Raw genomic sequence first — 25,505 nt, 5'->3', positions numbered from 1 at the left:
TCCTAAAATGTACACCGTACTGTAAGATATACAGTCAAAGGTGCAATGTTTTTAGTTGTCTTTTCACTTCAATGTCAGATATTTTTGTGTCCAGCATGTAATGTAATGTTCACCGTCATGTTATGTCAACCATTTTGTGTCAGGTTTGGCACACAAGAAGGCAGATGATAGGATGCCATTCACCAGCATCCTGTATGCCAACGGTCCTGGTTACGTACATGCGAATGGGACGAGAGGAAACATCACATCGGTGGATTACTGTAAGTATACAGTGGATTACTGTAAGTATACAGTGGATTACTGTAAGTATAAAGTGGATTACTGTAAGTATACTACAACTATTATAATAATACAGGCGGTAGCTGTTTTGTCAAATGTGTGCGCATGTGAATTGTTTGTGTGTGTGTGTGTGTGTGTGTGCGCATGTGTGTGCATGTGTGTGTGCACATGCGTGCATGCATGTACGTATGTACTTGCAGATGTGCTCATGTTCCTCTTTTGTACATGATTGTGGTATATTGTAGGCCATTCATACTGTTTTGTTCTTAGCCCCAGGTTAGACTGGCCCTGGGCTAAGCTTAGCCCTGGGTTAACAAATGCTTGTGTGAACACAGGATAAGCTAGTCCAGGGCCAGTCTAACCTGGGGCTAAGAACAAAACAGTATGAAAAGGTCTACAATATACCACAATCTAACGGACGAACACACATGCGACCAACATTCTATCTCTGTAACGCGACCAATGATATAAAGCGATAAGACATTTATTAACACATTATTTCCCCTTGCCTCTAGCCTAGCATTTTGATTTCCAACAGTGATGGTTTGTGTGAACCTTTGCTGTCTGCCTGTCCGACCTCGGAAACAATGTTTACCTTTTGAAATTCACAGAGAATGCTGTGAACGAACGAGACATCAACTTTTCTGATCCAGGCGAAATCATGCAACAATATTATTATCATGGATATATCCAATTAAATGTCAATAGAAAATCTATGAAAACAGAGGAAAGTTGAGTGTTTGCTGCCCTTCCAGCTGTAGAGTTTGTAGCTTTAGATGTTAGCCAGCCTGCATAGCAACCATTTTTGTTAGGCATAGCAACCAATGTTTTTGCACCGATTAAAGTATTTTGGTTTTCGTCCTCAGATATAAGGATGAAATAGTCTGGATAACAAGCAGAACACATTACAGGCATCACCAGCATATGTAAATTAAGTGACAGTGCAGCTTTTGTGATTGGACAGTCAGCAGTCTAGGCGTGGTTCTTGACCCTGTTTCTCACTGTCTATTTTGGCACCGTGTTTCTGGGGCTAACTTCGAAAAGTCGGTGCTAACCCTGGTTTCGGAGCAGGACCAGCTAGCCCTGGGATAAGATTGGTGCCAGCCCACATTACAGTGCGCAAGTGTGAACACTCGCTTAAACCCGGGATAAAATCTCCCTTAGCTCAGGGCTAAGGACGCTCTTAGCCCTGGGCTAAGGTGCAGTTTGAAAGCGCCTTGTATGTGTTTATAAACACGTACACAAATTGGGCTTTAACCACAACCTCTCTGGTTCTCAGACGATGAGGAGTACATGCAGCAGGCTGCAGTCCCTCTGGAGTCTGAGACCCACGGCGGGGAGGACGTGGCCATCTACGCCAAGGGCCCCATGGCCCACCTCTTCCACGGGGTCAAAGAGCAGAACTACATCGCCCACGCCATGGCCTACGCAGCCTGCATCCCACCCTACACGGACTGCCCCCCACATCCATCCGCCTCAGCCGGACACACACACGCCCTCTCTGGGCTGCTTTTCTGTCTGGCCAGCCTCCTTTGGCTCCTGTTCAGATGATGACACACACAATCCGACAATCATGGGTCCATATCAGGACAGTCACACGTCCATGGATGTTGTGTCAGAGATGGGAGAAATGGGGCAGTTCTAGGTGCCTAGATTGCTACGTCATATTGCAGCAAATTCGGAGGGTAGTCCTGACATGGACTTGAACCCGGATCCAGGGACTGTCAACCCCAACATCTTAGCCATTACGCCAAGAGCTAGGGGTTATTTGGCTTGTAACCATAGCGGAACCCTTTTTGGTGCTATATGGAATTATTTTTTTATGGTTCTATAAAGAACAATGCTCATAAGGTTTTAAATGCAACCTGTATGGTGCTATAAAGAACCTTTTCCTAAACATTCTATAAAGAACCATTAAGAAAGATTCTATGTAGCACCTAAACAGGGTTCCGCTATGCTTACAACCCTGTTTGAGGCTTTATAGAACCCTTTTTTTATGGTTCCTTATAGAACCTTTATGGAGAATGGTTCTATAAATAACCTCTCTCAATCTGAAAGGTTCTTTTTAGAACTTTTTGAAGAACCATAAAGGGTTTTTTAATCTGGTCATCCATGTTGTATTGTTAAAGTTCTATAGGTGTTATTATTGTGTTAATTGACAAGTTGAATCAAGTGAGCTACCTCTGGAACAGCTGAGGGTCCCTGAGGAGAGAATTGAGAACCACTAACTGACTTAGTCAACCATTCTCAATTGACACAAGGTCATACGTGAGTCTTTCACAAGACACCGTCACTGGCCACAGTCATATATAATATGTAATGGCATAACACAACACATTAAATCAACTGGAATTACACTCTCACTCACGGTTGCACAAAAAAGAGCTGTGAGCAAACACGCCCCAAAATATTCTAATGAGCCGCCTCCCTTACGTTTTACTTATCACTAAAAGAGCAAAGAATCCTTTTGTGAACTGTAAAGAACCACTGAAGAGCTCAAATGGTTATTGGAGTCATTATGGTTCCACATAGAACCACCACCTTTCCCAAAGAACCCTTGAGGAACCTTAATTTTATGGTGTGGACACTAGTAATGTGGTTGGCAGTGAAACTGAAAAAAGGAGACCTGGAACGTCACCAAGATATAGTTTCTAGTAGAAGTAGGTCTTACTGTAAACCCCAAGAGATGGGGTCTGTATAGTTTTTTTGCAATCACTATAGCTGGACTAAGACAATGAGATGACTGTGGTGACCAAAGAAGATGTGGTGGCTTAAGTAGTACGATCAGGTATTCCAGACACTGGTTAACCCTAGGCCTGGACTAAAAAACATGTTCAATGTGCTTCTTAGACCAGTGCTTGGCCAATGGTCAAAGGAAGTCAAAGGTTGTTCGGTTGTTGTTCTGAGAACGTTTAGGAAGAAATGCTCCCACTGAACTGTGTTATGAACACAGTTTACAAGTAAACAGGAAGTTAACTGCCATTTAGCAAATGTTTAAATGTTGTATTTTTGACCTTTTTGTTACCAGTTCAATTGTCTTCCTCAGATTGTACCTCATATTAGCATTATAATCTTTTTTTTCGTTGTTGATTTTGAAAATGAATGTATTTTTATGTATGCAGATGTTGTTCATGTATTTTTATACATTTGTAGAAATTTGTTTTGAATATCTATAAAAATAAAAACTCAGTTTGTTTCTTTGCTCTCCTTCCTCCTTGAATCCAACTCAGCATACAATGGAAGGGTCAGTTATACTACATGTGATACTCATCTTTACAAGTGAAACCTTCAAAAATACTGTCTGAAATTAACTTTAATAAAATATTCTCACATTGTAGCCATTTTGGTTTACTGTGCCATGGCTGATATATTTAGCCAATTTCCTCAACTTATTTCCTTCTGTGTTTCATTAACCACTTTTCCTTATGTTTTCATGTACCGAATAAAAAACATGAGTTTAATGTGTTTCCATTCCATTTTCCACTCTGTCGACAGTTCTGCCACACAAACTGTTGCGATAAATGACAGACTTGCCCAATCTGGTTTTCATGCATGCTCTGCATACAATAGTTCGCTGATAAAGTGGACACTGGACAGTTTAGGTTATATGATCAGATGATTAAGAGCAATATCCTTTTTGTTTGTTAATTGGCAGCTAGGCACACTGGAATAGCACACACCCCTGGACATGTATAGGGTGATGTTGTGGATATATATATATATAGGGGTATGTAGTGGATATATATAGGGTGGTGTAGTGGATATATATAGGGTTATGTAGTGGATATGTATAGGGTTATGTTGTGGATATATATATAGGGGTATGTAGTGGATATATATAGGGTGGTGTAGTGGATATATATAGGGTTATGTAGTGGATATATATAGAGTGATGTTGTGGATATATATATAGGGGTATGTAGTGGATATATATAGGGTGGGGTAGTGGAGATATATATAGGGTTATGAAGTGGATATATATATAGGGTGATGTTGTGGATATATATATAGGGTTATGTAGTGGATATATATAGGGTGATGTTGTGGATATATATATAGGGGTATGTAGTGGATATATATAGGGTTATGTTGTGGATATATATATAGGGGTATGTAGTGGATATATATAGGGTTATGTAGTGGATATGTATAGGGTTATGTTGTGGATATATAATAGGGTTATGTAGTGGATATATATATAGGGTGGTGTAGTGGATATATATAGGGTTATGTAGTGGATATATATAGGGTTGTGATGAGTGTGATGGAAGGCGCAGGAGGGTAATCACCAAATACAGAGTTTATTCCATCTTTACACAATATGCGCTGGAATAGCGACAAAGGAAACAGGCACAGGGGAAACTATCATCCCTGGCAATACACTGTGACGGTAGATCCAACGATACATAGGCACAGGGGAAATATCTACCCTGGCAACAAAATGGTACAAGTAGCTCCACCGAGCTCCACTACTCTCACAATTAAACAATCACCCACAAGGACAAGGGGGGCAGAGGGAACACTTATACACAGACTAACGAGGGGATAAGAACCAGGTGTGTGTAATGACAAGACAAGACAAATGGAATGATGAATATAGGAGAGGCAGTGGTGTCACGCCCTGACCTGGAGACACTGTTATTCTCTAGGTAGTTTGGTCAGGGTGTGAGAATCTATGTTTTGTAGTTCTATGTTTGGCCGGGTGTGGTTCCCAATCAGAGGCAGCTGTCGCTCGTTGTCTCTGATTGGGGATCGTACTTAGGCAGCCAGTTTTCCTGCCTGGGTTGTGGGCTCTTGTTTGTGTTTTGGTGAGTTTGGCTTGTTTGTGTTTAGCCGTCCGACGTCACGTTTCCTTGCCTTTTGTTGTTTTGTCAGTGTTTATCCAGTTTAATAAACATGTTCGTATACATTTACATTACATTTACGTCATTTAGCAGACGCTCTTATCCAGAGCGACTTACAAATTGGTGCATTCACCTTATAGCCAGTGGGATAACCACTTTACAATGTGTTTTTTTGATATTTTTTTGATTTTGGGGGGGGGGGGGGGGTTGGGGTAAGGGAGGGGTAGAAGGATTACTTTATCCTATCCCAGGTATTCCTTAAAGAGGTGGGGTTTCAAATGTCTCCGGAAGGTGGTGAGTGACTCCGCTGTCCTGGCGTCGTGAGGGAGCTTGTTCCACCATTGGGGTGCCAGAGCAGCGAACAGTTTTGACTGGGCTGAGCGGGAACTATGCTTCCGCAGAGGAAGGGGAGCCAGCAGGCCAGAGGTGGATGAACGCAATGCCCTCATTTGGGTGTAGGGACTGATCAGAGCCTGAAGGTACGGAGGTGCCGTTCCCCTCACAGCTCCATAGGCAAGCACCATGGTCTTGTAACAGATGCGAGCTTCAACTGGAAGCCAGTGGAGTGTGCGGAGGAGGGGGGTGACGTGAGAGAACTTGGGAAGGTTGAACACCAGACGGGCTGCGGCATTCTGGATGAGTTGTAGGGGTTTAATGGCACAGGCAGGGAGCCCAGCCAACAGCGAGTTGCAGTAATCCAGATGGGAGATGACAAGTGCCTGAATTAGGACCTGTGCCGCTTCCTGTGTAAGGCAGGGTCGTACTCTCCGAATGTTGTAGAACATGAACCTACAGGATCGGGTCACCGCCTTGATGTTAGCGGAGAACGACAGGGTGTTGTCCAGGGTCACGCCAAGGCTCTTCGCACTCTGGGAGGAGGACACAACGGAGTTGTCAACCGTGATGGCGAGATCATGGAACAGGCAGTCTTTCCCCGGGAGGAAGAGCAGCTCCGTCTTGCCAAGCTTGAGGTGGTGATCCGTCATCCATACTGATATGTCTGCCAGACATGCAGAGATGCGATTCGCCACCTGGTTATCAGAAGGGGGAAAGGAGAAGATTAGTTGTGTGTCGTCAGCGTAGCAATGATAGGAGAGGCCATGTGAGGATATGACAGAGCCAAGTGACTTGGTGTATAGCGAGAATAGGAGAGGGCCTAGAATTGAGCCCTGGGGGACACCAGTGGTGAGAGCACGTGGTGCGGAGACAGCTTCTCTCGCCACGCCACTTGGTAGGAGCGACCGGTCAGGTAGGACGCAATCCAAGAGTGAGCCGCGCCGGAGATGCCCAGCTCGGAGAGGGTGGAGAGGAGGATCTGATGGTTCACAGTATCAAAGGCAGCAGACATGTCTAGAAGGACAAGAGCAGAGGAGAGAGAGTTAGCTTTAGCAGTGCGGAGAGCCTCCGTGACACAGAGAAGAGCAGTCTCAGTTGAATGACCAGTCTTGAAACCTGACTGGTTTGAATCAAGAAGGTCATTCTGAGAGAGATAGCAAGAGAGTTGGCTAAAGACGGCACGCTCAATAGTTTTGGAGAGAAAAGAAAGAAGGGATACTGGTCTGTAGTTGTTGACATCAGAGGGATCGAGTGTTGGTTTTTTGAGAAGGGGTGCAACTCTCGCTCTCTTGAAGACGGAAGGGACATAGCCAGCGGTCAAGGATGAGTTGATCAGCGAGGTGAGGTAGGGGAGAAGGTCACCGGAGATGGTCTGGAGAAGAGAGGAGGGGATAGGGTCAAGCGGGCAGGTTGTTGGGCGGCCTGCAGTCACAAGTTCAAGATTTTATCTAGAGAGAGAGGGGAGAAAGAAGTCAAAGCATAGGGTAGGGCAATGTGGGCAGGACCAGCAGTGTCATTTGACTTAACAAACGAGGATCGGATGTCGTCAACCTTCTTTTCAAAGTGGTTGACGAAGTCATCCACAGAGAGAGGAGGGGGGGGGGGGGGGATTCAGCAGGGAGGATAATGTGGCAAAGAGCTTCCTAGGGTTAGAGGCAGATGCTTGGAATTTAGCGTGGTAGAAAGTGGCCTTAGCAGCAGAAACAGATGAAGAAAATGTAGAGAGGAGGGAGTGAAAAGATGCCAGGTCCGCAGGGAGTCTAGTTTTCTTCCATTTCCGCTCAGCTGCCCGGAGCTCTGTTCTGTGAGCTCGCAATGAGTCATCAAGCCACGGAGCTGGAGGGGAGGACCGAGCCGGCCGGGAGGATAGGGGACATAGAGAGTCAAAGGATGCAGAAAGGGAGGAGAGGAGGGTTGAGGAGGCAGAATCAGGAGATTGGAGGGAGAAGAATTGAGCAGAGGGAAGAGATGATAGGATGGAAGAGGAGAGAGTAGCGGGAGAGAGAGAGCGAAGGTTGCGACGGCGCATTACCATCTGTGTAGGGGCAGAGTGAGTAGTGTTGGAGGAGAGCGAGAGAGAAAAGGATACAAAGTAGTGGTCGGAGACATGGAGGGGAGTTGCAGTGAGATTAGTAGAAGAACAGCATCTAGTAAAGATGAGGTCAAGCGTATTGCCTGCCTTGTGAGTAGGGGGGGACGGTGAGAGGGTGAGGTCAAAAGAGGAGAGGAGTGGAAAGAAGGAGGCAGAGAGAAATGATTATACCACACTGCACCTTGGTCTGACCCGCCTCTCAACTATTGTGTCATCTCTAACATTGATGGGTGACTACAGAATATCAGATCTAACATTGATGGGTGACTACAGAATATGGTGGTGTAGTGGATATATATAGGGTTATGTAGTGGATATATATAGGGTTATATAGTGGATATATATATAGGGTTATGTAGTGGTTATATATAGGGTTATGTAGTGGTTATATATAGGGTTATGTAGTGGATATATATAGGGTTATGTAGTGGATATATATAGGGTTATGTAGTGGTTTTATATTGGGTGGTGTAGTGGATATACACTGAGTGTACAAAACATTAAGAACACCTGCTCTTTCCATGACATAGACTGACCAGGTGAATCCAGGTGAAAGCTATGATCCCTTATTGATGTCACTTGTTAAATCCACCAATCAGTGTAGATGAAGGAGAGGAGACAGTTTAAAGAAGGATTTTTAAGCCTTGAGATAATTGAGACAAGATTGTGTATGTGTGCCATTCAGAGGGTGAATCGGCAGACAAAATATTTAAGTGCCTTTGTACGAGGTATGGTAGTAGGTGCCAGGATATATATAGGGTTATGTAGTGGATATATATAGGGTTATGTAGTGGATATATATAGGGTGGTGTAGTGGATTTATATAGGGTGGTATAGAGAATTTATATAGGGTGGTATAGTGGATATATATATAGGGTGGTATAGTGGATACATATATAGGGTTGATATATATTTTCTCCTATGTATGATTGATAAGAGTGGCGGTGTGTGTGTCAGCTTGAGTGTGAGTGTGTGTGTGTGGCGGTGTGAGTTTGGCTTTGTGTGTGTATGTGTGTGTGTGTGTGTGTGTGTGTGTGTGTGTGGCGGTGTGTGTGTGGCGGTGTGAGTGTGGCGGTGTGTGTGTGTGTGTGTGTGTGTGTGTGCAAGCGTGTGTGTTTCCTCTCACATGGCGAGGATTACATATTTGCCCTTTGAACCCACCACATTCTGTCATAAATGGGACCACTAACAGTACTTCAACATTCCTAACTTTGTTCAGTTTTCCTAATGACATTATCATGCACATAGCCCACATCATGGCTAGTCAACATCCCCTAATAATCATTGGATTACTCTTATTTCTATCTGTGGATTGGACTTCATCTGTCATTCCAGGTAAACACCTTTTTTGTTGCTTGGTATGTTTACCAATTAAGCAATTCATTTTGGGTATTCTTATGTTATCTGAAATGAATTGGTCATTGACAACAACTTCGGTATATATCTGATATTTCATATTCATACATGTTGAACAATAGTGAATTTAAAAATGTTTTTTACAAGAGACACCTGTCCTTGGACAGTATCAGCACTCGTTTCGAAAGGTATTGAACATAAAATAGAATCAGAATGAGTGTATACAGGATGGACTTCAGAGACAAAATAAATAAACAATATTTTAGGAGGAAAAACTGTCATCTGTGACACAAGGTGTGACACTAAATGATATGAACTGAACATACATTCATTTTATGCAATATGACATGCATCACACAGAGAGATATGACATCTTGTAGTTTTGCTGAAGTACAGCGCATATAGTGTGACACTACTTCTTTGAAGAATGCAATACATTTCTACTCTTTCTGTGTTTGAGCTGTATGTTAAAGTTGTGTCACTCTGCATTGGCAATGGGGAGGCAATTATATGGAGAGATGCTTTAATGCAAAGCAGCATGAAGGCTAGTGAGAGGTAGCCTACCGGTAAGAGAGGCGAGCCGGCAACCGGTGGGTTTCTGGTACCAAATCCTAGATGCCGTTGCCTGCCTGTTGTGCCCTTGAGCAAGGCACTTAACCCCCCACAACAACAGCCCCCCAGCACCTCGCCAAAAACCTGTTTATGTATGTATGTGTCTTTTCGGAGGGGTTGGGTTAAAAGCAGAGGTCAAAGTTCGGTGTAATTGACCAATAAAGTGATCTTAAACACAAAGTATATCTGACCTAAGCTCGGAATCACAACCATTACAAACCTCCAACTGCGCTATTTCCAGCACCAAACACACTGAGCTATTGGAACAACATGGACTTATGTCATGAATGTGACGAAACGTAACAACATGTTGACGTTCTTCCTTAGAGCATGAGAAGCACCCCAGCTACTGGAACAACAAGGGGAAGCAGGCCCTCCACAAAGCTCTGGATATGAAGCTCAACGTCCGCTGGGCTAAGAACTCGATTCTGTTCCTGGGAGATGGTGAGTGAGTGGGCATGATTTCCACTATGGACAGGACAAAGGGAGGGTGCAACATGTTCCCCCACACTTAAAAATGTGTATAGTCACGTAATTTAAAGTGTAACATTTTAATTAATGGAAGCTAGAGCCCAATAATATTAAATTAGCTTTGAATGGCAAAGCATTTTCAGACAGAACCGTTATGTTGTCCCCCCACATACAATCAAAGCTACGCCCTTGGGGCCAGGGATAGGGCATGGGATGGGCAAAATGCTTGGAGGGGAATACACTATGCTGAATGGGGGGGGGGGGGGGGGGCAATGCAAATAGTCTGGGTAGCCATTTGATTAGATGTTCAGGAATTTTATGGCTTGGGGGTAGAAGCTGTTTAAAAGCCTCTTGGACCTAGACTTCCGGTACCACTTGCCGTGCGGTAGCAGAGAGAACAGTCCATGACTAGGGTGGCTGGAGTCTTTGACAATTTTTAGGGCATTCCTCTGACACCGCCTGGTATAGAGGTCCTGGATGGCAGGAAGCTTGGCCCCAGTGATGTACTGGGCCATACGCACTACCCTCTGTAGTGCCTTGCGGTCGGAGGCCGAGCAGTTGCCATACCAAGCAGTGATGCAACCAGTCAGGATGCTATCGATGGTGCAGCTGTAGAACCTTTTGATGATCTGAGGACTCATGCCAAATCTTTTCAGTCTCCTTAGGGGGAAAAGGTTTTGTCGTGCCCTCTTCACGACTGTCTTGGTGTGTTTGGACCATGATAGTTTGTTGGTGATGTGGACACCAAGGAACTTGAAGCTCTCAACCTGTTCCACTACAGCCCCGTCGATGGGAATGGGAGCGTGCTCGGTCCTCTTCTTTTTCCTGTAGTCCACAATCATCTCCTTTGTCTTGATCACGTTGAGGGAGAGGTTGTTGTCCTGGCACCACACGGCCAGGTCTCTGACCTCCTCCCTATGGGCTGTCTCATCGTTGTCGGTGATCAGGCCTACCACTGTTGTGTCATTGGCAAACTTAATGATGGTGTTGGAGTCGTGCCTGGCCATGCAGTCATGAGTGAACAGTGAGTACAGGAGGGGACTGAGCATGCACCCCTAAGGGGCCCCCGTGTTGAGGATCAGTATGGCGGATGTGTTGTTACCTACCCTTACCACCTGAAGGCGGCCCGTCAGGAAGTCCAGGATCTAGTTGCAGAGGGAGGTGTTTAGTCCCAGGGTCCTTAGCTTAGTGATGAGCATTGAGGGCACTATGGTGTTGAATGCTGAGCTGTAGTCAATGAATAGCATTCTCACATAGGTGTTCCTTTAGTCCAGGTGTGAAAGGGCAGTGATGCACTTATTGATGAAGCCAGTGACTGATGTGGTGTACTCCTCAATGCCATCGGAAGAATCCCGGAACATATTCCAGTCTGTGCTAGCAAAACAGTCCTGTAGCTTAGCATCTGCTTCATCTGACCACCTTTTTATTGACCGAGTCACTGGTGCTTCCGGCTTTAGTTTTTGCTTGTAAGCAGGAATCAGGAGGATAGAATTATGGTCAGATTTGCCAAATGGAGGGCGAGGGAGAGCTTTGTACGCGTCTCTGTGTGTGGAGTATAGGTGGTCTAGAGTTTTTTTCCTCTGGTTGCACATTTAACATGCTGGTAGAAATGAGGTAAAACGGATGTATGTTTCTCTGCATTAAAGTCTCCGGCCACTAGGAGCGCCGCCTCTGGATGAGCGTTTTCCTGTTTGCTTATGGACGTATACAGTTCATTGAGTGCGGTCTTAGTGCCAGCATCGGTTTGTGGAGGTAAATAGACAGCTACGACGAATATAGATGAAAACTCTCTTGGTAGATAGTGTGGTCTACAGCTTATCATGAGATACTCTACCTCTGGCGAGCAAAACCACCTTCCTTAGATATCGTGCACCAGCTGTTGTTTACAAATATACATAGACCACCACCCCTTGTCTTACCAGAGGCTGCTGTTCTATCCTGCCGATACAGTGTATAACCTGCCAGCTGTATGTTATTCATGTCTTCGTTCAGCCACGACTCGGTGAAACATAAGATATTACAGTTTTTAATGTCCTGTTGGTAGGATATACGTGCCTGTAGTTCGTCCACTTTATTATCAAGCGATTGTAAGTTGGCCAATAGTATCGATGGCAAAGGCGGATTAGCTACTCGTCGCCGGCTCCTCACCAGGCACCCCGATCTCCTTCCGCGATATCTCCTTTTCTTTCTACTGCGAATGACGGGGATGAGGACCCAGGGGACAGGGTGGGAGAACTGAGCAGGGGTCAAGGAAGGAGAACAGAGCAGGGGTCATGGGGGGAGAATAGAGCAGGTGTCAGGGGGGAAAGCAGAGCAGGGGTCAGGGGTCAAACAGAGCAAAGGTCAGGGGTCAAACAGAGCAGGGGTCAGGGGGACAGAATAGAGCTGGGGTCGGGGGGAGAACTGAGCAGGGGTCAGGGGGGAGAACTGAGCAGGGGTCGGGGGGAGAACTGAGCAGGGGTCAGGGGGGAGAACTGAGCAGGGGTCATGGGGGGAGAACAGAGCAGGGGTCAGGGGGGGAGAACTGAGCAGGGTTCGGGGGGGGAACAGAGCAGGGGTCATGGGGGGAGAACTGAGCAGGGTTCGGGGGGGGAACAGAGCAGGGGTCAGGGGGGAAGAACTGAGCAGGGTTCGGGGGGGGAACAGAGCAGGGGTCGGGGGGGGAGAACTGAGCAGGGGTCGGGGGGGAGAACTGAGCAGGGGTCAGGGGGGAGAACTGAGCAGGGGTCAGGGGGGAGAACTGAGAAGGGTTCGGGGGGGGAACAGAGCAGGGGTCGGGGGGGAGAACTGAGCAGGGTTCGGGGGGAGAACAGAGCAGGGGTCAGGGAGGAAGAACTGAGCAGGGGTCAGGGGTCAAACAGAACAGGGGTCAGGGGGGAAGAACAGAGCAGGGGTCAAGGGAAAGAACAGAGCAGGGGTCAGGGGTCAAACAGCGCAGGGGTCATGGGAAAGAACAGAGCAGGGGTCAAGGGAAAGAACAGAGCAGGGTTCCGGGGTGAGAACAGAGCAGGGGTCAGGGGTCAAAAATAGCAGGGGTCGTGGTCAAACAGAGCAGGGGTCTGGGGGGAGCATTCTCTCAAAAACACGCAGTCACTCAGTCAGTACGGGAAATTGACCATCCCTTATCTGGTCAATAGGAGGCGTGTGCATTGTAGCACTCAATGTCCGGCTCTGTCCTCCAGGCGGCAGCATGGCTCGGTTGCAGATAATTAGTGATGTTGCTTTTGATACCGGAGCTCAGAGGAACGTGTTTTTTTGTATACATTGTAGACATTTAGCAGACGCTCTTATCCAGAGCGACTTACAGGATAATTAGGGTTAAGTGCCTTGCTCAAGGGCACATCGACAGATGTTTTACCTATTCAGCTTGGCCCTTAACCGCTAGGCTACCTGCCACCCACTATGAATATAATGCAGGGGTGTCAAACTAATTCCATGGAGGGCTGAGTGTCTGCGGGTTTTTGTTTTTGTCCTTTCAGTTATGACCCAGACAACCAGGTGAGGGAGACTTTAATACATCAATCAAGTACAAGGGTGGAGCGAAAACCCACAGACACTCGGCCCTCCGTGGAATGAGTTCGACACGTGATATAATGCATTATGAATCCCTCATTACAGTGATTTGTTTAGTTAAAGGAAACCATGAAAGCATGTTTTACAAGCAGAATGAGGACTTAAAGGAATCCATTCTCTCTGTGTAAAGACAATAGACTTAAACGATTAAAATGTTAAACATAGTGACAGTCAATAATGACCCTGATCATAAATAAATCATAAATAATTCATTAAAATACATCAGCTTTCATCTCATTGAAAACTGATCAACACTCTTGGTTGGATTGATTGAGTCTTATCTGCTAGTGCTAGTTCAGCTATTCCATGATGATCTTATTAATAAGATGTTATTGTTTGCTAACTTTACATCACCTGCTCATAAATGGCATGTTTATGAGATATAAGGCAGATAAGTAACAGGTAAGATCAAGTAGGCCAGCGGCATATCGGTCCCCCGTGGGATTCAAACCCACAACCCATTGCAATGCAAGCGTCACGCTCTACCAACTGAGCCACACATTACCTCGCGTTGGTTCTCACTTGAACAGGGTTCACTTTAAGGTGAAGGAGATATCCAATAGCAACATAGCTTCCCATTGTACCAGACCATGCTCAATCAAGCGCCAGTAAAGTATTTGAAAACAAAAATACTAACCCAGATCTGAAAACGAATAGATTCCCATTTGGTATCCATGTAGTTTGAATCAAAGTAATGAAAAAAGCTATAGCTCTCTCTCGAATCACAAGGTTGCCATTTTATCAAGTTAAACTCCTTGTAGGGAGAACTAATTTATGGTTGGGACAGGCTTCCCAGCATGCTAGCTGTTCCTGGTATCCATGAGTTCATCTGACTCTGAATAAGTAGAAAAATGGCTTAGTTACCTAAATCTAACACTATCCCTTTAATAGATAACAAGCAGCATGCAACCAGAATATACTGTAAATGTTCACTGAGCTGGCAACAGTACCTAAATCACACACATTCAATGTTAGATCTGATATTCTGTAGTCACCCATCAATGTTATATCTGATATTCTGTCGTCACCCATCAATGTTAGATCTGATATTCTGTAGTCACCCGTCAATGTTAGAGATGACATACTGTAGCTAATTGAACCATCCAGTCATTATCAGGTCTTGCGGCGAGGCAGTGGTTGGACTGAAAGTTAGACATTGTATTAGTTATACATGTTTTATCAGTTATAGACAGAGCTCCTCTGATATGCAAGGACAGGCGGATGCAACCATCCACGTGTGCATGCATTCTGGGAATCCACGTGTGCATGTATTCTGGGAATGCATTCTGGGAATGTGTAGATTTACTGTTTTTACACATTTACTGTAACATATAAATACAGTATATATACATGTATATGTTACAGTAAACGTGTATATAAATGTATATATAAGTAATCGCTGTCATAGATATGGAAAGATAGCATACTTTCTATCCTTGCAATGGTGTCTTCTGTGACAGCCTGGGCGGCACCATTGAGGGGTAGCTCTCTCCATTCAAAAAATAAATCAATTTCTTCTTCTACTTCTTTGAGTGTATTGGCAGTTGATAGACAATGTGATCAGATGCATACTACCACCTACTGTGCGGAGTGTGTGCGGTCTGAACAGGTATAAAGCCCAGGTTGGGGATTTACTGCCACCTGCAGTTACGGAATGTTTGCTCAGGAGTATAATTTCATTCCTTGGCTGACCCTCCTGCTGAGGTAGTCTACTTAACATTCCTTTTCTGATTAGCTGATTATTTATCTGGCGCGCAGCTCAGGGTACAGCCCTCCTTTCAGCAGAAGCTGTATAAACGTTATCTGTCAATTCAGGTGACGTTGTGTAACGGTTGTTTGTTTTTCAGGTGAAGTTGTATAACGGTTGTGTGTCTTTCAGGTGAAGTTGTGTAACGGTTGTGTGTCTTTCAGGTGAAGTTGTGTAACGGTTGTGTGTCTTTCAGGAGAAGTTGTGTAACGGTTGTGTGTCTTTCAGGAGAAGTTGTGTAACGGTTGTGTGTCTTTCAGGAGAAGTTGTGTAACGGTTGTGTGTCTTTCAGGTGAAATTGTGTAACGGTTGTGTGTCTTTCAGGAGAAGTTGTGTAACGGTTGTGTGTCTTTCAGGAGAAGTTGTGTAACGGTTGTGTGTCTTTCAGGTGAAATTGTGTAACGGTTGTGTGTCTTTCAGGAGAAGTTGTGTAACGGTTGTGTGTCTTTCAGGAGAAGTTGTGTAACGGTTGTGTGTCTTTCAGGTGAAGTTGTGTAACGGTTGTGTGTCTTTCAGGTGAAGTTGTGTAACGGTTGTGTGTCTTTCAGGTGAAGTTGTGTAACGGTTGTGTGTCTTTCAGGAGAAGTTGTGTAACGGTTGTGTGCTCCACCCACGTCCACACAGGTATGGGCATCCCCACAGTGACTGCAGCCAGGATCCTCAAAGGGCAGATGAACGGAGGGACCGGAGAGGAGTTTAGCCTGGCCATGGATACCTTCCCACACCTGGCCCTGTCTAAGGTCTCCTCTCATGAAGCCCATATCATTTGAACCTTATCATTTTCATTTGATGTCAGATGCTTCAAAGATGGATTGTGTTCACCACTTTGAACAGGCCTACTGCTGTAAAGATGTGTGGTTAACCCTTCATGATTTCAGGATACTAGTAATAGCATAATACTACCATTATAATGCTAATGTTTATACCAGGGGAAGGTTCCATTCCACTGTAATTGAATCCATTCAGGAAATAAATTACTAAAAATAAAATAATAATTAATTTATCCAATTAATTTTGTGTAGAACTGAACTCAACCCTGGTATAACGGATACATGTGAATTAAGATGTTTCACTGGTTTACAACAAATATGTGTGTGTGTGTGTGTGTGTGTGTGTGTGTGTGCGTGTGTGCGTGTATTTGACCCTGAAGACGTACAACGTGGACCAGCAGATGCCTGACAGTGCCGGCACGGCCACGGCCTACCTGTGTGGTGTGAAGGCCAACTATGGAACCCTGGGTCTCAGTGCCTCAGCTATCCGCTACAACTGCAGCACCACCTTCGGAAACGAGGTCGAATCTGTCCTTCACCGTGCCAAGATGGCAGGTAGGGGGTTAATTAGGCTCCTTGTCTCAATAGTCTATTGCCGGGTTTCCCAAACTCGGTCCTGGGCCGAGTTCCACCACAGGTCCATCTCCAGTTTAATGAAAGCTCTGGATGGATTTCCACCACAGGTCCTGTGCTATCATTAAACTGGAGATGGACCTGTGGTGGGAATCCATCCAGAGCTTTCATTAAACTGGAGATGGACCTGTGGTGGGAATCCATCCAGAGCATTCATTAAACTGGAGATGGACCTGTGGTGGGAATCCATCCAGAGCATTCATTAAACTGGAGATGGACCTGTGGTGGAAATCCATCCAGAGCTTTCATTAAACTGGAGATGGACCTGTGGTGGGAATCCATCCAGAGCTTTCATTAAACTGGAGATGGACCTGTGGTGGGAATCCATCCAGAGCATTCATTAAACTGGAGATGGACCTGTGGTGGGAATCCATCCAGAGCATTCATTAAACTGGAGATGGACCTGTGGTGGAAAACCATCCAGAGCTTTCATTAAATTAGTGGTCATCAGTGAAAGAAGAGGAAAGAAGGCCTTTTTAATGGTATTGAGACACAACCCGGAACAATTTTTTATAGTATTGAGACGCCACCCGGGACAATTTTTAAGTGTATTGAGACACTAGCCGGGACTATTTTAAAGTGTATTGAGACACTAGCCGGGACTATTTTAAAGTGTATTGAGACACAACCCGGGACAATTTTAATTGTATTGAGACGTGACCTATTTTTAAGCCACCTGTGAAAGGGGAAATATCACATTGGTATTTCCAGAGTTATAGTAGCTAGATATTGAGATGTTTTTTAGTGACCATAGAAAAGAAAAAAGGAGTGTTTCTTATTGGACAAGTTTGATTTGATTTGACATGTACCACCCCTATTCCCTCAGTTTCACTCGGTTTCTTCCGTTGGTGCCTTGTGTTTTGATGCGTTTCAGGGAAGTCGGTGGGCATCGTCTCCACCGCCCGTGTGCAGCACGCCTCTCCTGGAGCCGCCTACTCCCACACGGCCGACCGAGGCTGGTACGCCGACTCCGACATGAGCGCCGAAGACATTGCAGCAGGATGCCGTGACATCGCCTACCAGATGGTCAACAACACTGACATCAATGTAAGACCCCAGAGGTGGCCATCTTAGATAATAGACAAGATGGCTGACTTTCAAGGATATTGAGCACAATAATGGGTATTATCTTATGTCAATGAAAAAATAAAGTCTCATGTTCCTTTGAATGTGTATTGTTTACATTGCAAGACATATCAGTTGAGTCAGGCCAGTTAATTCATCAAGCAAGATAATTCAAGGTAGCTACAACATTACATTTTAAAAAAAGTAATTCCACACTTTCCAAGCTTTTTTGGAATGTAGCATTCCTACAACCACCTGAAACATTACATTAACCTACTCCAAAAATGTTATCCTGGAACCAGCCCGATCGCTGTATTCTCCATTATATTATCCTGGTGGAACCAGCCCGATCGCTGCATTCTCCATTCTATTAGCCTGGTGGAACCAGCCTGATCGCTGCATTCTCCATTCTATTAGCCTGGTGGAACCAGCCTGATCGCTGCATTTACCATTCTATAATCCTGGAGGAACCAGCCTGATCGCTGCATTCACCATTCTATTATCCTGGTGGAACCAGCCTGATCACTGCATTCACCATTCTATTAGCCTGGTGGAACCAGCCTGATGGGCGGCGCACAATTGGCCCAGCGTCGTCCAGGGTAGGGGAGGGAATGGCCGGCAGGGATGTAGCTCAGTTGATAAAGCATGGCGTTTGCAACGCCAGGGTTGTGGGTTCAATTCCCACGGGGGGCCAGTATAAAAAAAAAAATGTATTCACTAACTGTAAGTCGCTCTGGATAAGAGCGTCTGCTAAATGACTAAAAATGTAAAATGTAAATGAACCAGCCTGATCGCTGCATTTACCATTCTATAATCCTGGAGGAACCAGCCTGATCGCTGCATTCACATTACATTTACATTTTAGTCATTTAGCAGACGCTCTTATCCAGAGCGACTTACAGTTAGTGAATACATATTTTTTTATACTGGCCCCCCGTGGGAATCGAACCCACAACCCTGGCGTTGCAAACGCCATGCTCTATCAACTGAGCTACATCCCTGCCGGCCATTCCCTCCCCTACCCTGGACAACGCTGGGCCAATTGTGCGCCGCCCATGAGTCTCCCGGTCGCGGCCGGCTGCGACAGAGCCTGGATTCGAACCAGGATCTCTAGTGGCACAGTTAGCACTGCGATGCAGTGCCTTAGACCACTGCATCAGGAACCAGCCTGATCGCTGCATTCTCCATTCTATTAGCCTGGTGGAACCAGCCTGATCGCTGCATTCACCATTCTATTAGCCTGGTGGAACCAGCCTGATCGCTGCATTCACCATTCTATTATCCTGGTGGAACCAGCCTGATCGCTGCATTCACCATTCTATTATCCTGGTGGAACCAGCCTGATTGCTGCATTCACCATTTTATTAGCCTGGTGGAACCAGCCTGATCACTGCGTTCACCATTCTATTATCCTGGTGGAACCAGCCTGATTGCTGCATTCACCATTTTATTAGCCTGGTGGAACCAGCCTGATCACTGCGTTCACCATTCTATTATCCTGGTGGAACCAGCCTGATTGCTGCATTCACCATTTTATTAGCCTGGTGGAACCAGCCTGATCACTGCATTCACCATTCTATTATCCTGGTGGAACCAGCCTGATCGCTGCATTCACCATTCTATTATCCTGGTGGAACCAGCCTGATCGCTGCATTCACCATTCTATTATCCTGGTGGAACCAGCCTGATCACTGCATTCACCATTCTATTATCCTGGTGGAACCAGCCTGATCACTGCGTTCACCATTCTATTTCACTTTACTTATCAGTCTGGGCTTATGCTGCATTCAGGTGCTAGTCGGAACTCTGAAACTCAGAAATTTCCAACTTACATTTTCCTAGTTCCTATTAGCACGTGAACATGGAATTAATCCACTAGATGGGCGTTTGAAATAAGACAGAAAATGGATGGTCATATCAGTATCCTCTCAGAAACAGTGGGTGAGTTTAGGACAAAAATCCAAATGGCCAAACTCAATATGGACTGAGGGGACTGATTAATTGTCGTGGGGTGCTCCGGTGGGAGGAGTTTTGGGTTTCCCCTGTGGGAGGAGTTTTGGGTTTCCCCAGTGGGAGGAATTTGTGGTTGCCCAGATGTGAAGAGTTTGGGGTTGCCCCAGTGGGAGGAGTTTGGGGTTGCCCTCTTGGGAGGAGTTTGGGGTTGCCCCGGAGGGAGGAGTTTGGGGTTGCCCCGGAGGGAGGAGTTTGGGGTTGCCCCGGAGGGAGGAGTTTGTGGTTGCCCTGGTGGAAGGAGTTTGCGGTGCGCTGGTTGGAGGAGTTTGGGGTTGCCCCGGTGGGAGGAGTTTGGATTTGCCCCAGTGGGACCCATTTGGGATTTCCCCGGTGGGAGGAGTTTGGGGTTACCCCAGTGGGAGGAGTTTGGGGTTGCCCTCTTGGGAGGAGTTTGGGGTTGCCTCGGTGGGAGGAGTTTGCACCGGAATTCATTTTGTAACTGTGCTGCCTCCCGTGCGTGAGCGAGGTGCCCCACTCTGGCCGACAACGACATCGGCTCAAAACAAAAGTAATGAGAAGGATTCTCTGTTCACATGCTAAAGGGATCGCTTTGGATAAACACACTTTATCTGCCTTTGTTTGAAAATTACTGTTAGATTTTAAAAGGCTTCTCCTCCCTCACTGCTTTTGTCTGTTCCCTCATTATGCTTTGAATTAAGCCTCCCTCTGATTGGTTGAAAGTAACCCAATTGCTGACAAGTTGATTGTCAGTGAAGTGAAATAGAATGGTGAGCGATTAGACTGCTTTCTGCAGGCTACCAAAATGTATCCCACAGCGTGAACATTGATCCATACATGGAAACCAACCAGCATCTACTGTCCATTAACCTCCATGTGTCCTGTGACAGGTCATTCTTGGAGGAGGACGAAAATATATGTTTCCCAAGGAGACACAGGACCCAGAATACCCCTCATACAACGGAAGCCGTAATGACAAGGTTGACCTCACTGCTGTGTGGCTTAAGAACAAACAGGTAAACATGGCTGCAGACACTACACCTTGACTTTGTCGATTCACTACAATTGTATCAAATAACTCATTCACAGCAATGGGGTAATGCTGGGCTGAATGTGTTATACCAACTAAGACAACCTTGGCAGTTGGTGACCCTTGTGTTATGGTATCTGTAGGCTGAACAAAAAGTCTGAATCTGGACGATAAGTCTTAATGAGATCAGACAACTTCCACTTCCCTGCATTTTCACCATTTCTCAGCCCTTATTATTTAACCCATACCCGTACCTCTGCCTTATAGAATGCAAAGTATGTGTGGAACAAAGCTGAATTTGACGCAGTGAATCCCGAAAAAACGGACTATCTGATGGGTAAGAATCTACATACATCTCGCTCTGCTAGAAAAGAACACTGAGCTTTACCTGAATAGTCAATATTACTGAATGCTTCTTTTCTGAATCGTATTTTACCCACATCCAGTAACAATGTGTTGGCTTCTTACCTGTGTTTTCTAATCCAGGTCTGTTTGAGCCAAGTGACTGCCGCTACGAGCTGGAGCGAGATCATGCCATGGACCCCTCCCTCACTGAGATGGTGGACAAAGCCATCAAGATCCTTCGCAGGAACCACAAAGGCTTCTACCTCTTTGTGGAAGATGAGTATTAATACTCAGCATCCACAAACTATGACGTCCATGTCAGGGAATCTAGGCCTGAGAATATAGTTGGGAGGAGGAGAGCTATTTAGTGTAAACTAATGCAGTTGACGGTAGTTGGGGAGTGTATTGTATGGGAGTAATTGTGGAAGAAATCATGTCTATATAGGGTGCTTAACTCAAGCCCTATGAATCAATGACTGTCAAGTATCTCATTCCATTTTAGTGCTTACATTTGGTTAACAATTGGTACATGGTATTCCTTCTCACAGTGACATAATTTATCCTTTATCGAGTACAGTTTTGACAGCCTATCACATCTTTTTAAAGCTGCTGCGAGTGAGGGGACTAATAAAGAGAATTAATAATGATCATATTGTATTGACAATTACTGGGGGGGGCGGGTTTTCACTTCAAGGGGGAGAATTGACCACGGTCACCATAGCAGCGGGGCCAAATTTGCCCTGACGGAAGCGGTGGAGTTTGACAATGCTATCGAGCGGGCGGCAGAACTGACCAGTGAGCTGGACACTCTGTCTGTGGTCACCGCTGACCACTCCCATGTCTTCTCCTTTGGAGGGAACTCCGACAGAGGGAACCCCGTCTTAGGTAGGCTACATCATGAAGTCCATAGGTAGGGTTGCAAAGCTACCGGTAATTTGCCAAAGTAATCATATTAAACACCAATAGTATTCACTAAGTTGATGGTTTATATTTAGGATATTGTTTTACAACTTTATCATAATTTATTTTATTTTAAAATCATATTTTTTGATTATTGTATATATGTTACATGTGATAAGGCCACACAGAGGGTCAGAGATAGTTGCAGACACCTGTGATCATCTGAAGTACCCAAAAAAGACCAGTAGATGTCATCTTATAGACAAAGTACAAATAAATTTGAAAGCAGGGATTGGAACCAAAATTATTTTAGTTCTGAACAGAACCATTCTTTTTTTTGTTCCGTTCCACTGTTCCAACCTGCAAAATAAAGTTCTGAACCGGTTTGAACCCCCAGAAACTACCGGCTTATACATTGACTGTACAAAACATTAGGGACACCTGCTCTTTCCATGACATAGATTGATCCGGTGAATCCAGGTGAAAACTATGATCCCTTATTGATGTCACTTGCTAAATCCACTTAAATCAGTGTAGATTAAGGGGAGGGGACAGGTTAAAGAAGGATTATTAAGCCTTGAGACATGGATTGTGTATGTGTGCCATTCAGATGGTGAATGGGCAAAACAAAATATTGAAATGCCTTTGAACGGGGTAGGGTAGTAGGTGCCAGGCACACCGGTTTGAGTGTGTCAAGAACTGCAACGCTACTGGGTTTTTCACACTCAACAGTTTCCTGTATGTATCAAGAATGGTCCACCACCCAAAAGGACATCCAGCCAACTTGACACAACTGTGGGAAGCATAGTAGTCAACATGGACCAGCATCCCTGTGGAACGCTTTCGACATCTTGTAGAGTCCATGCCCCGACGAATTGAGGCTGTTCTGAGGGCAAAGAGGGGGGGTGCAACTCAATATTAGGAAGGTGTCCTTAATGTTTTGTACACTCAGTGGATAGTTCCGTTTTAAACCTCTGAAATCAACATTTATTTGACATTTAGCTCAACATTAAATTATTTCACCAATCAGTGCTGATAGAGCAGCTCGTTATGGAGCGAACAAACTATAGTTGTTTACATGTGCGATGGACGCGAGATGCGACTGAAATTTTGCCCGCTCCATAACGAGCTGCTCTATCAGCACTGATTGGTGAAATAATTTAATGTTGAGCTAAATGTAAAATAAATGTTGATTTCAGAGGTGAAAGCTACCAAAATGTTAGAAAGTTTCCAGTAATATATGCTCTCTTTGCATCCCTGGGTAGGCCACATCATATATGGTCCATCAGCTATGGCCCAAAAGTGCAGTGTACAGATCAGACCCCTATTCCATTGGCTTTAATGGTCTTTTTGGGGATAGACATAGGGGTTTATATAACTATGTGGTCAAGGGGGCTGTTATGTGTATTTGAGCAAGCTTATTGTTAGGCTGACAAAATCTAATGTCATGCTGGTATGCATTGTGTCTTGAAGGTCTGACCCGTGTATTGGCTGATGATAAAAAAAGCTTTACCACCACACTCTATGGAAATGGACCAGGATACAAGTTAGTCAATGGATCTCGTGCAGATGTGAACGCCACGGAAGCAGGTACGTTTTGCTTTTGAGCAATGCATCATATTAAGGAACTCTGATTGTCATATTAAGGAACTCTGATTGTCATATTAAGGAACTCTGATTGTCATATTAAGGAGCTCTGATTGTCATATTAAGGAACTCTGATTGTCATATTAAGGAACTCTGATTGTCATATTAAGGAACTCTGATTGTCATATTAAGGAACTCTGATTGTCATATTAAGGAACTCTGATTGTCATATTAAGGAACTCTGATTGTCATATTAAGGAACTCTGATTGTCATATTAAGGAACTCTGATTGTCATATTAAGGAACTCTGATTGTCATATTAAGGAACTCTGATTGTCATATTAAGGAACTCTGATTGTCATATTAAGGAACTCTGATTGTCATATTAAGGAACTCTGATTGTCATATTAAGGAACTCTGATTGTCATATTAAGGAACTCTGATTGTCATATTAAGGAGCTCTGATTGTCATATTAAGGAGCTCTGATTGTCATATTAAGGAACTCTGATTGTCATATTAAGGAACTCTGATTGTCATATTAAGGAGCTCTGATTGTCATATTAAGGAACTCTGATTGTCATATTAAGGAGCTCTGATTGTCATATTAAGGAGCTCTGATTGTCATATTAAGGAGCTCTGATTGTCATATTAAGGAACTCTGATTGTCATATTAAGGAGCTCTGATTGTCATATTAAGGAACTCTGATTGTCATATTAAGGAACTCTGATTGTCATATTAAGGAGCTCTGATTGTCATATTAAGGAGCTCTGATTGTCATATTAAGGAGCTCTAAATGTGACAGCATCTGTAGAGGAACATGACAGCAAAATAAGATAAGCTTGTCTAATCAAATGGAGGGTTGGTGTAAGTTCCAACTGAAGGAAGTACATGTAAAAAATAAATAGAAAATACAACTTTTGAAATAAATATCTTCTACTTTTCAGTTTATTGAGAAGTCATTTAAAATATAATTGAAACGTTAGTTTATTTCCTGAATTGACTGTCTTCAATTCGAATTAACCCCAACCCTGACATTAGTTATTGCACACTAAGAGTTTCAATGCGTGTTCTATGTGTTAATCATGTAGGAAATAAACATCTAAATTAAAGCCAACGATCGTTTGTTTATTAGTTGTTTAATTATCACCCCCCTCTTTTCAAACTCTCCTTAAAAGTCCTACAGTTTCCAAACTGCATGACAGCATGATTATTTTCTCTCTCCTAACTCTGGCTCTCCTTCTCACCTCCCCTTCAGCTCACAAAGATTACAAGCAGCAGTCAGCCGTTCCTCTGGACTCTGAGACCCACGGCTCAGAGGACGTGGCCATCTTTGCCAAGGGCCCCATGGCCCACCTCTTCCACGGGGTCCAGGAGCAGAGCTACATCGCCCACGTCATGGCCTACGCAGCCTGCGTTGAGCCTTACACAGGCTGCTTCATCCCAGACCCAGAGCCAGAGACAGAGCCTGAGCCTGACCACGCAGGAGCCATCCACCCCAGCCTCATGGTGCTGCTGATGGGCCTCATACCTGCCCTCCTCTCCCTCTCCTCTGTCTGATGGGCCTCATACCTGCCCTCCTCTCCCTCCTGTCTGACGGGCCTCATACCTGCCCTCCTACCTGTCTGATGGGCCTCATACCTGCCCTCCTCTCTGTCTGACGGGCCTCATACCTGCCCTCCTACCTGTCTGATGGGCCTCATACCTGCCCTCCTATCTGTCTGACGGGCCTCATACCTGCCCTCCTCTCTGTCTGACGGGCCTCATACCTGCCCTCCTACCTGTCTGATGGGCCTCATACCTGCCCTCCTATCTGTCTGATGGGCCTCATACCTGCCCTCCTACCTGTCTGATGGGCCTCATACCTGCCCTCCTATCTGTCTGATGGGCCTCAT

General features: G+C 45.0%; 1 protein-coding gene across 1 annotated transcript in view; it reads left to right on the top strand.

The window, feature by feature from the left end:
* LOC311137608 (intestinal-type alkaline phosphatase-like) overlaps positions 1-25,170 on the top strand; it is a gene marked incomplete at both ends in the record, with an annotated part of 36,796 nt that extends 11,626 nt beyond the window's left edge. Inside the window, 13 exons of the mRNA XM_084172111.1 lie at positions 144-260; positions 1,559-1,820; positions 7,792-7,814; positions 9,847-9,963; positions 15,935-16,050; positions 16,461-16,635; positions 17,588-17,760; positions 20,640-20,765; positions 21,047-21,116; positions 21,266-21,404; positions 21,819-22,009; positions 23,498-23,614; positions 24,869-25,170. Coding sequence (XP_084028237.1) covers positions 144-260; positions 1,559-1,820; positions 7,792-7,814; positions 9,847-9,963; positions 15,935-16,050; positions 16,461-16,635; positions 17,588-17,760; positions 20,640-20,765; positions 21,047-21,116; positions 21,266-21,404; positions 21,819-22,009; positions 23,498-23,614; positions 24,869-25,170 — 1,928 coding nt within the window. The remainder of the gene's footprint in view (positions 1-143; positions 261-1,558; positions 1,821-7,791; positions 7,815-9,846; positions 9,964-15,934; positions 16,051-16,460; positions 16,636-17,587; positions 17,761-20,639; positions 20,766-21,046; positions 21,117-21,265; positions 21,405-21,818; positions 22,010-23,497; positions 23,615-24,868) is intronic.
* Positions 25,171-25,505: the final 335 nt, after the last annotated feature.

Source organism: Coregonus lavaretus (genome assembly GCF_964263955.1).
Source record: "Coregonus lavaretus genome assembly, chromosome: 11".
Taxonomy (NCBI): Eukaryota; Metazoa; Chordata; class Actinopteri; order Salmoniformes; family Salmonidae; genus Coregonus; species Coregonus lavaretus.
The sequence above is the reverse complement of the archived record's forward strand: the minus strand, read 5'-3'. Positions and strand labels throughout refer to the sequence as shown.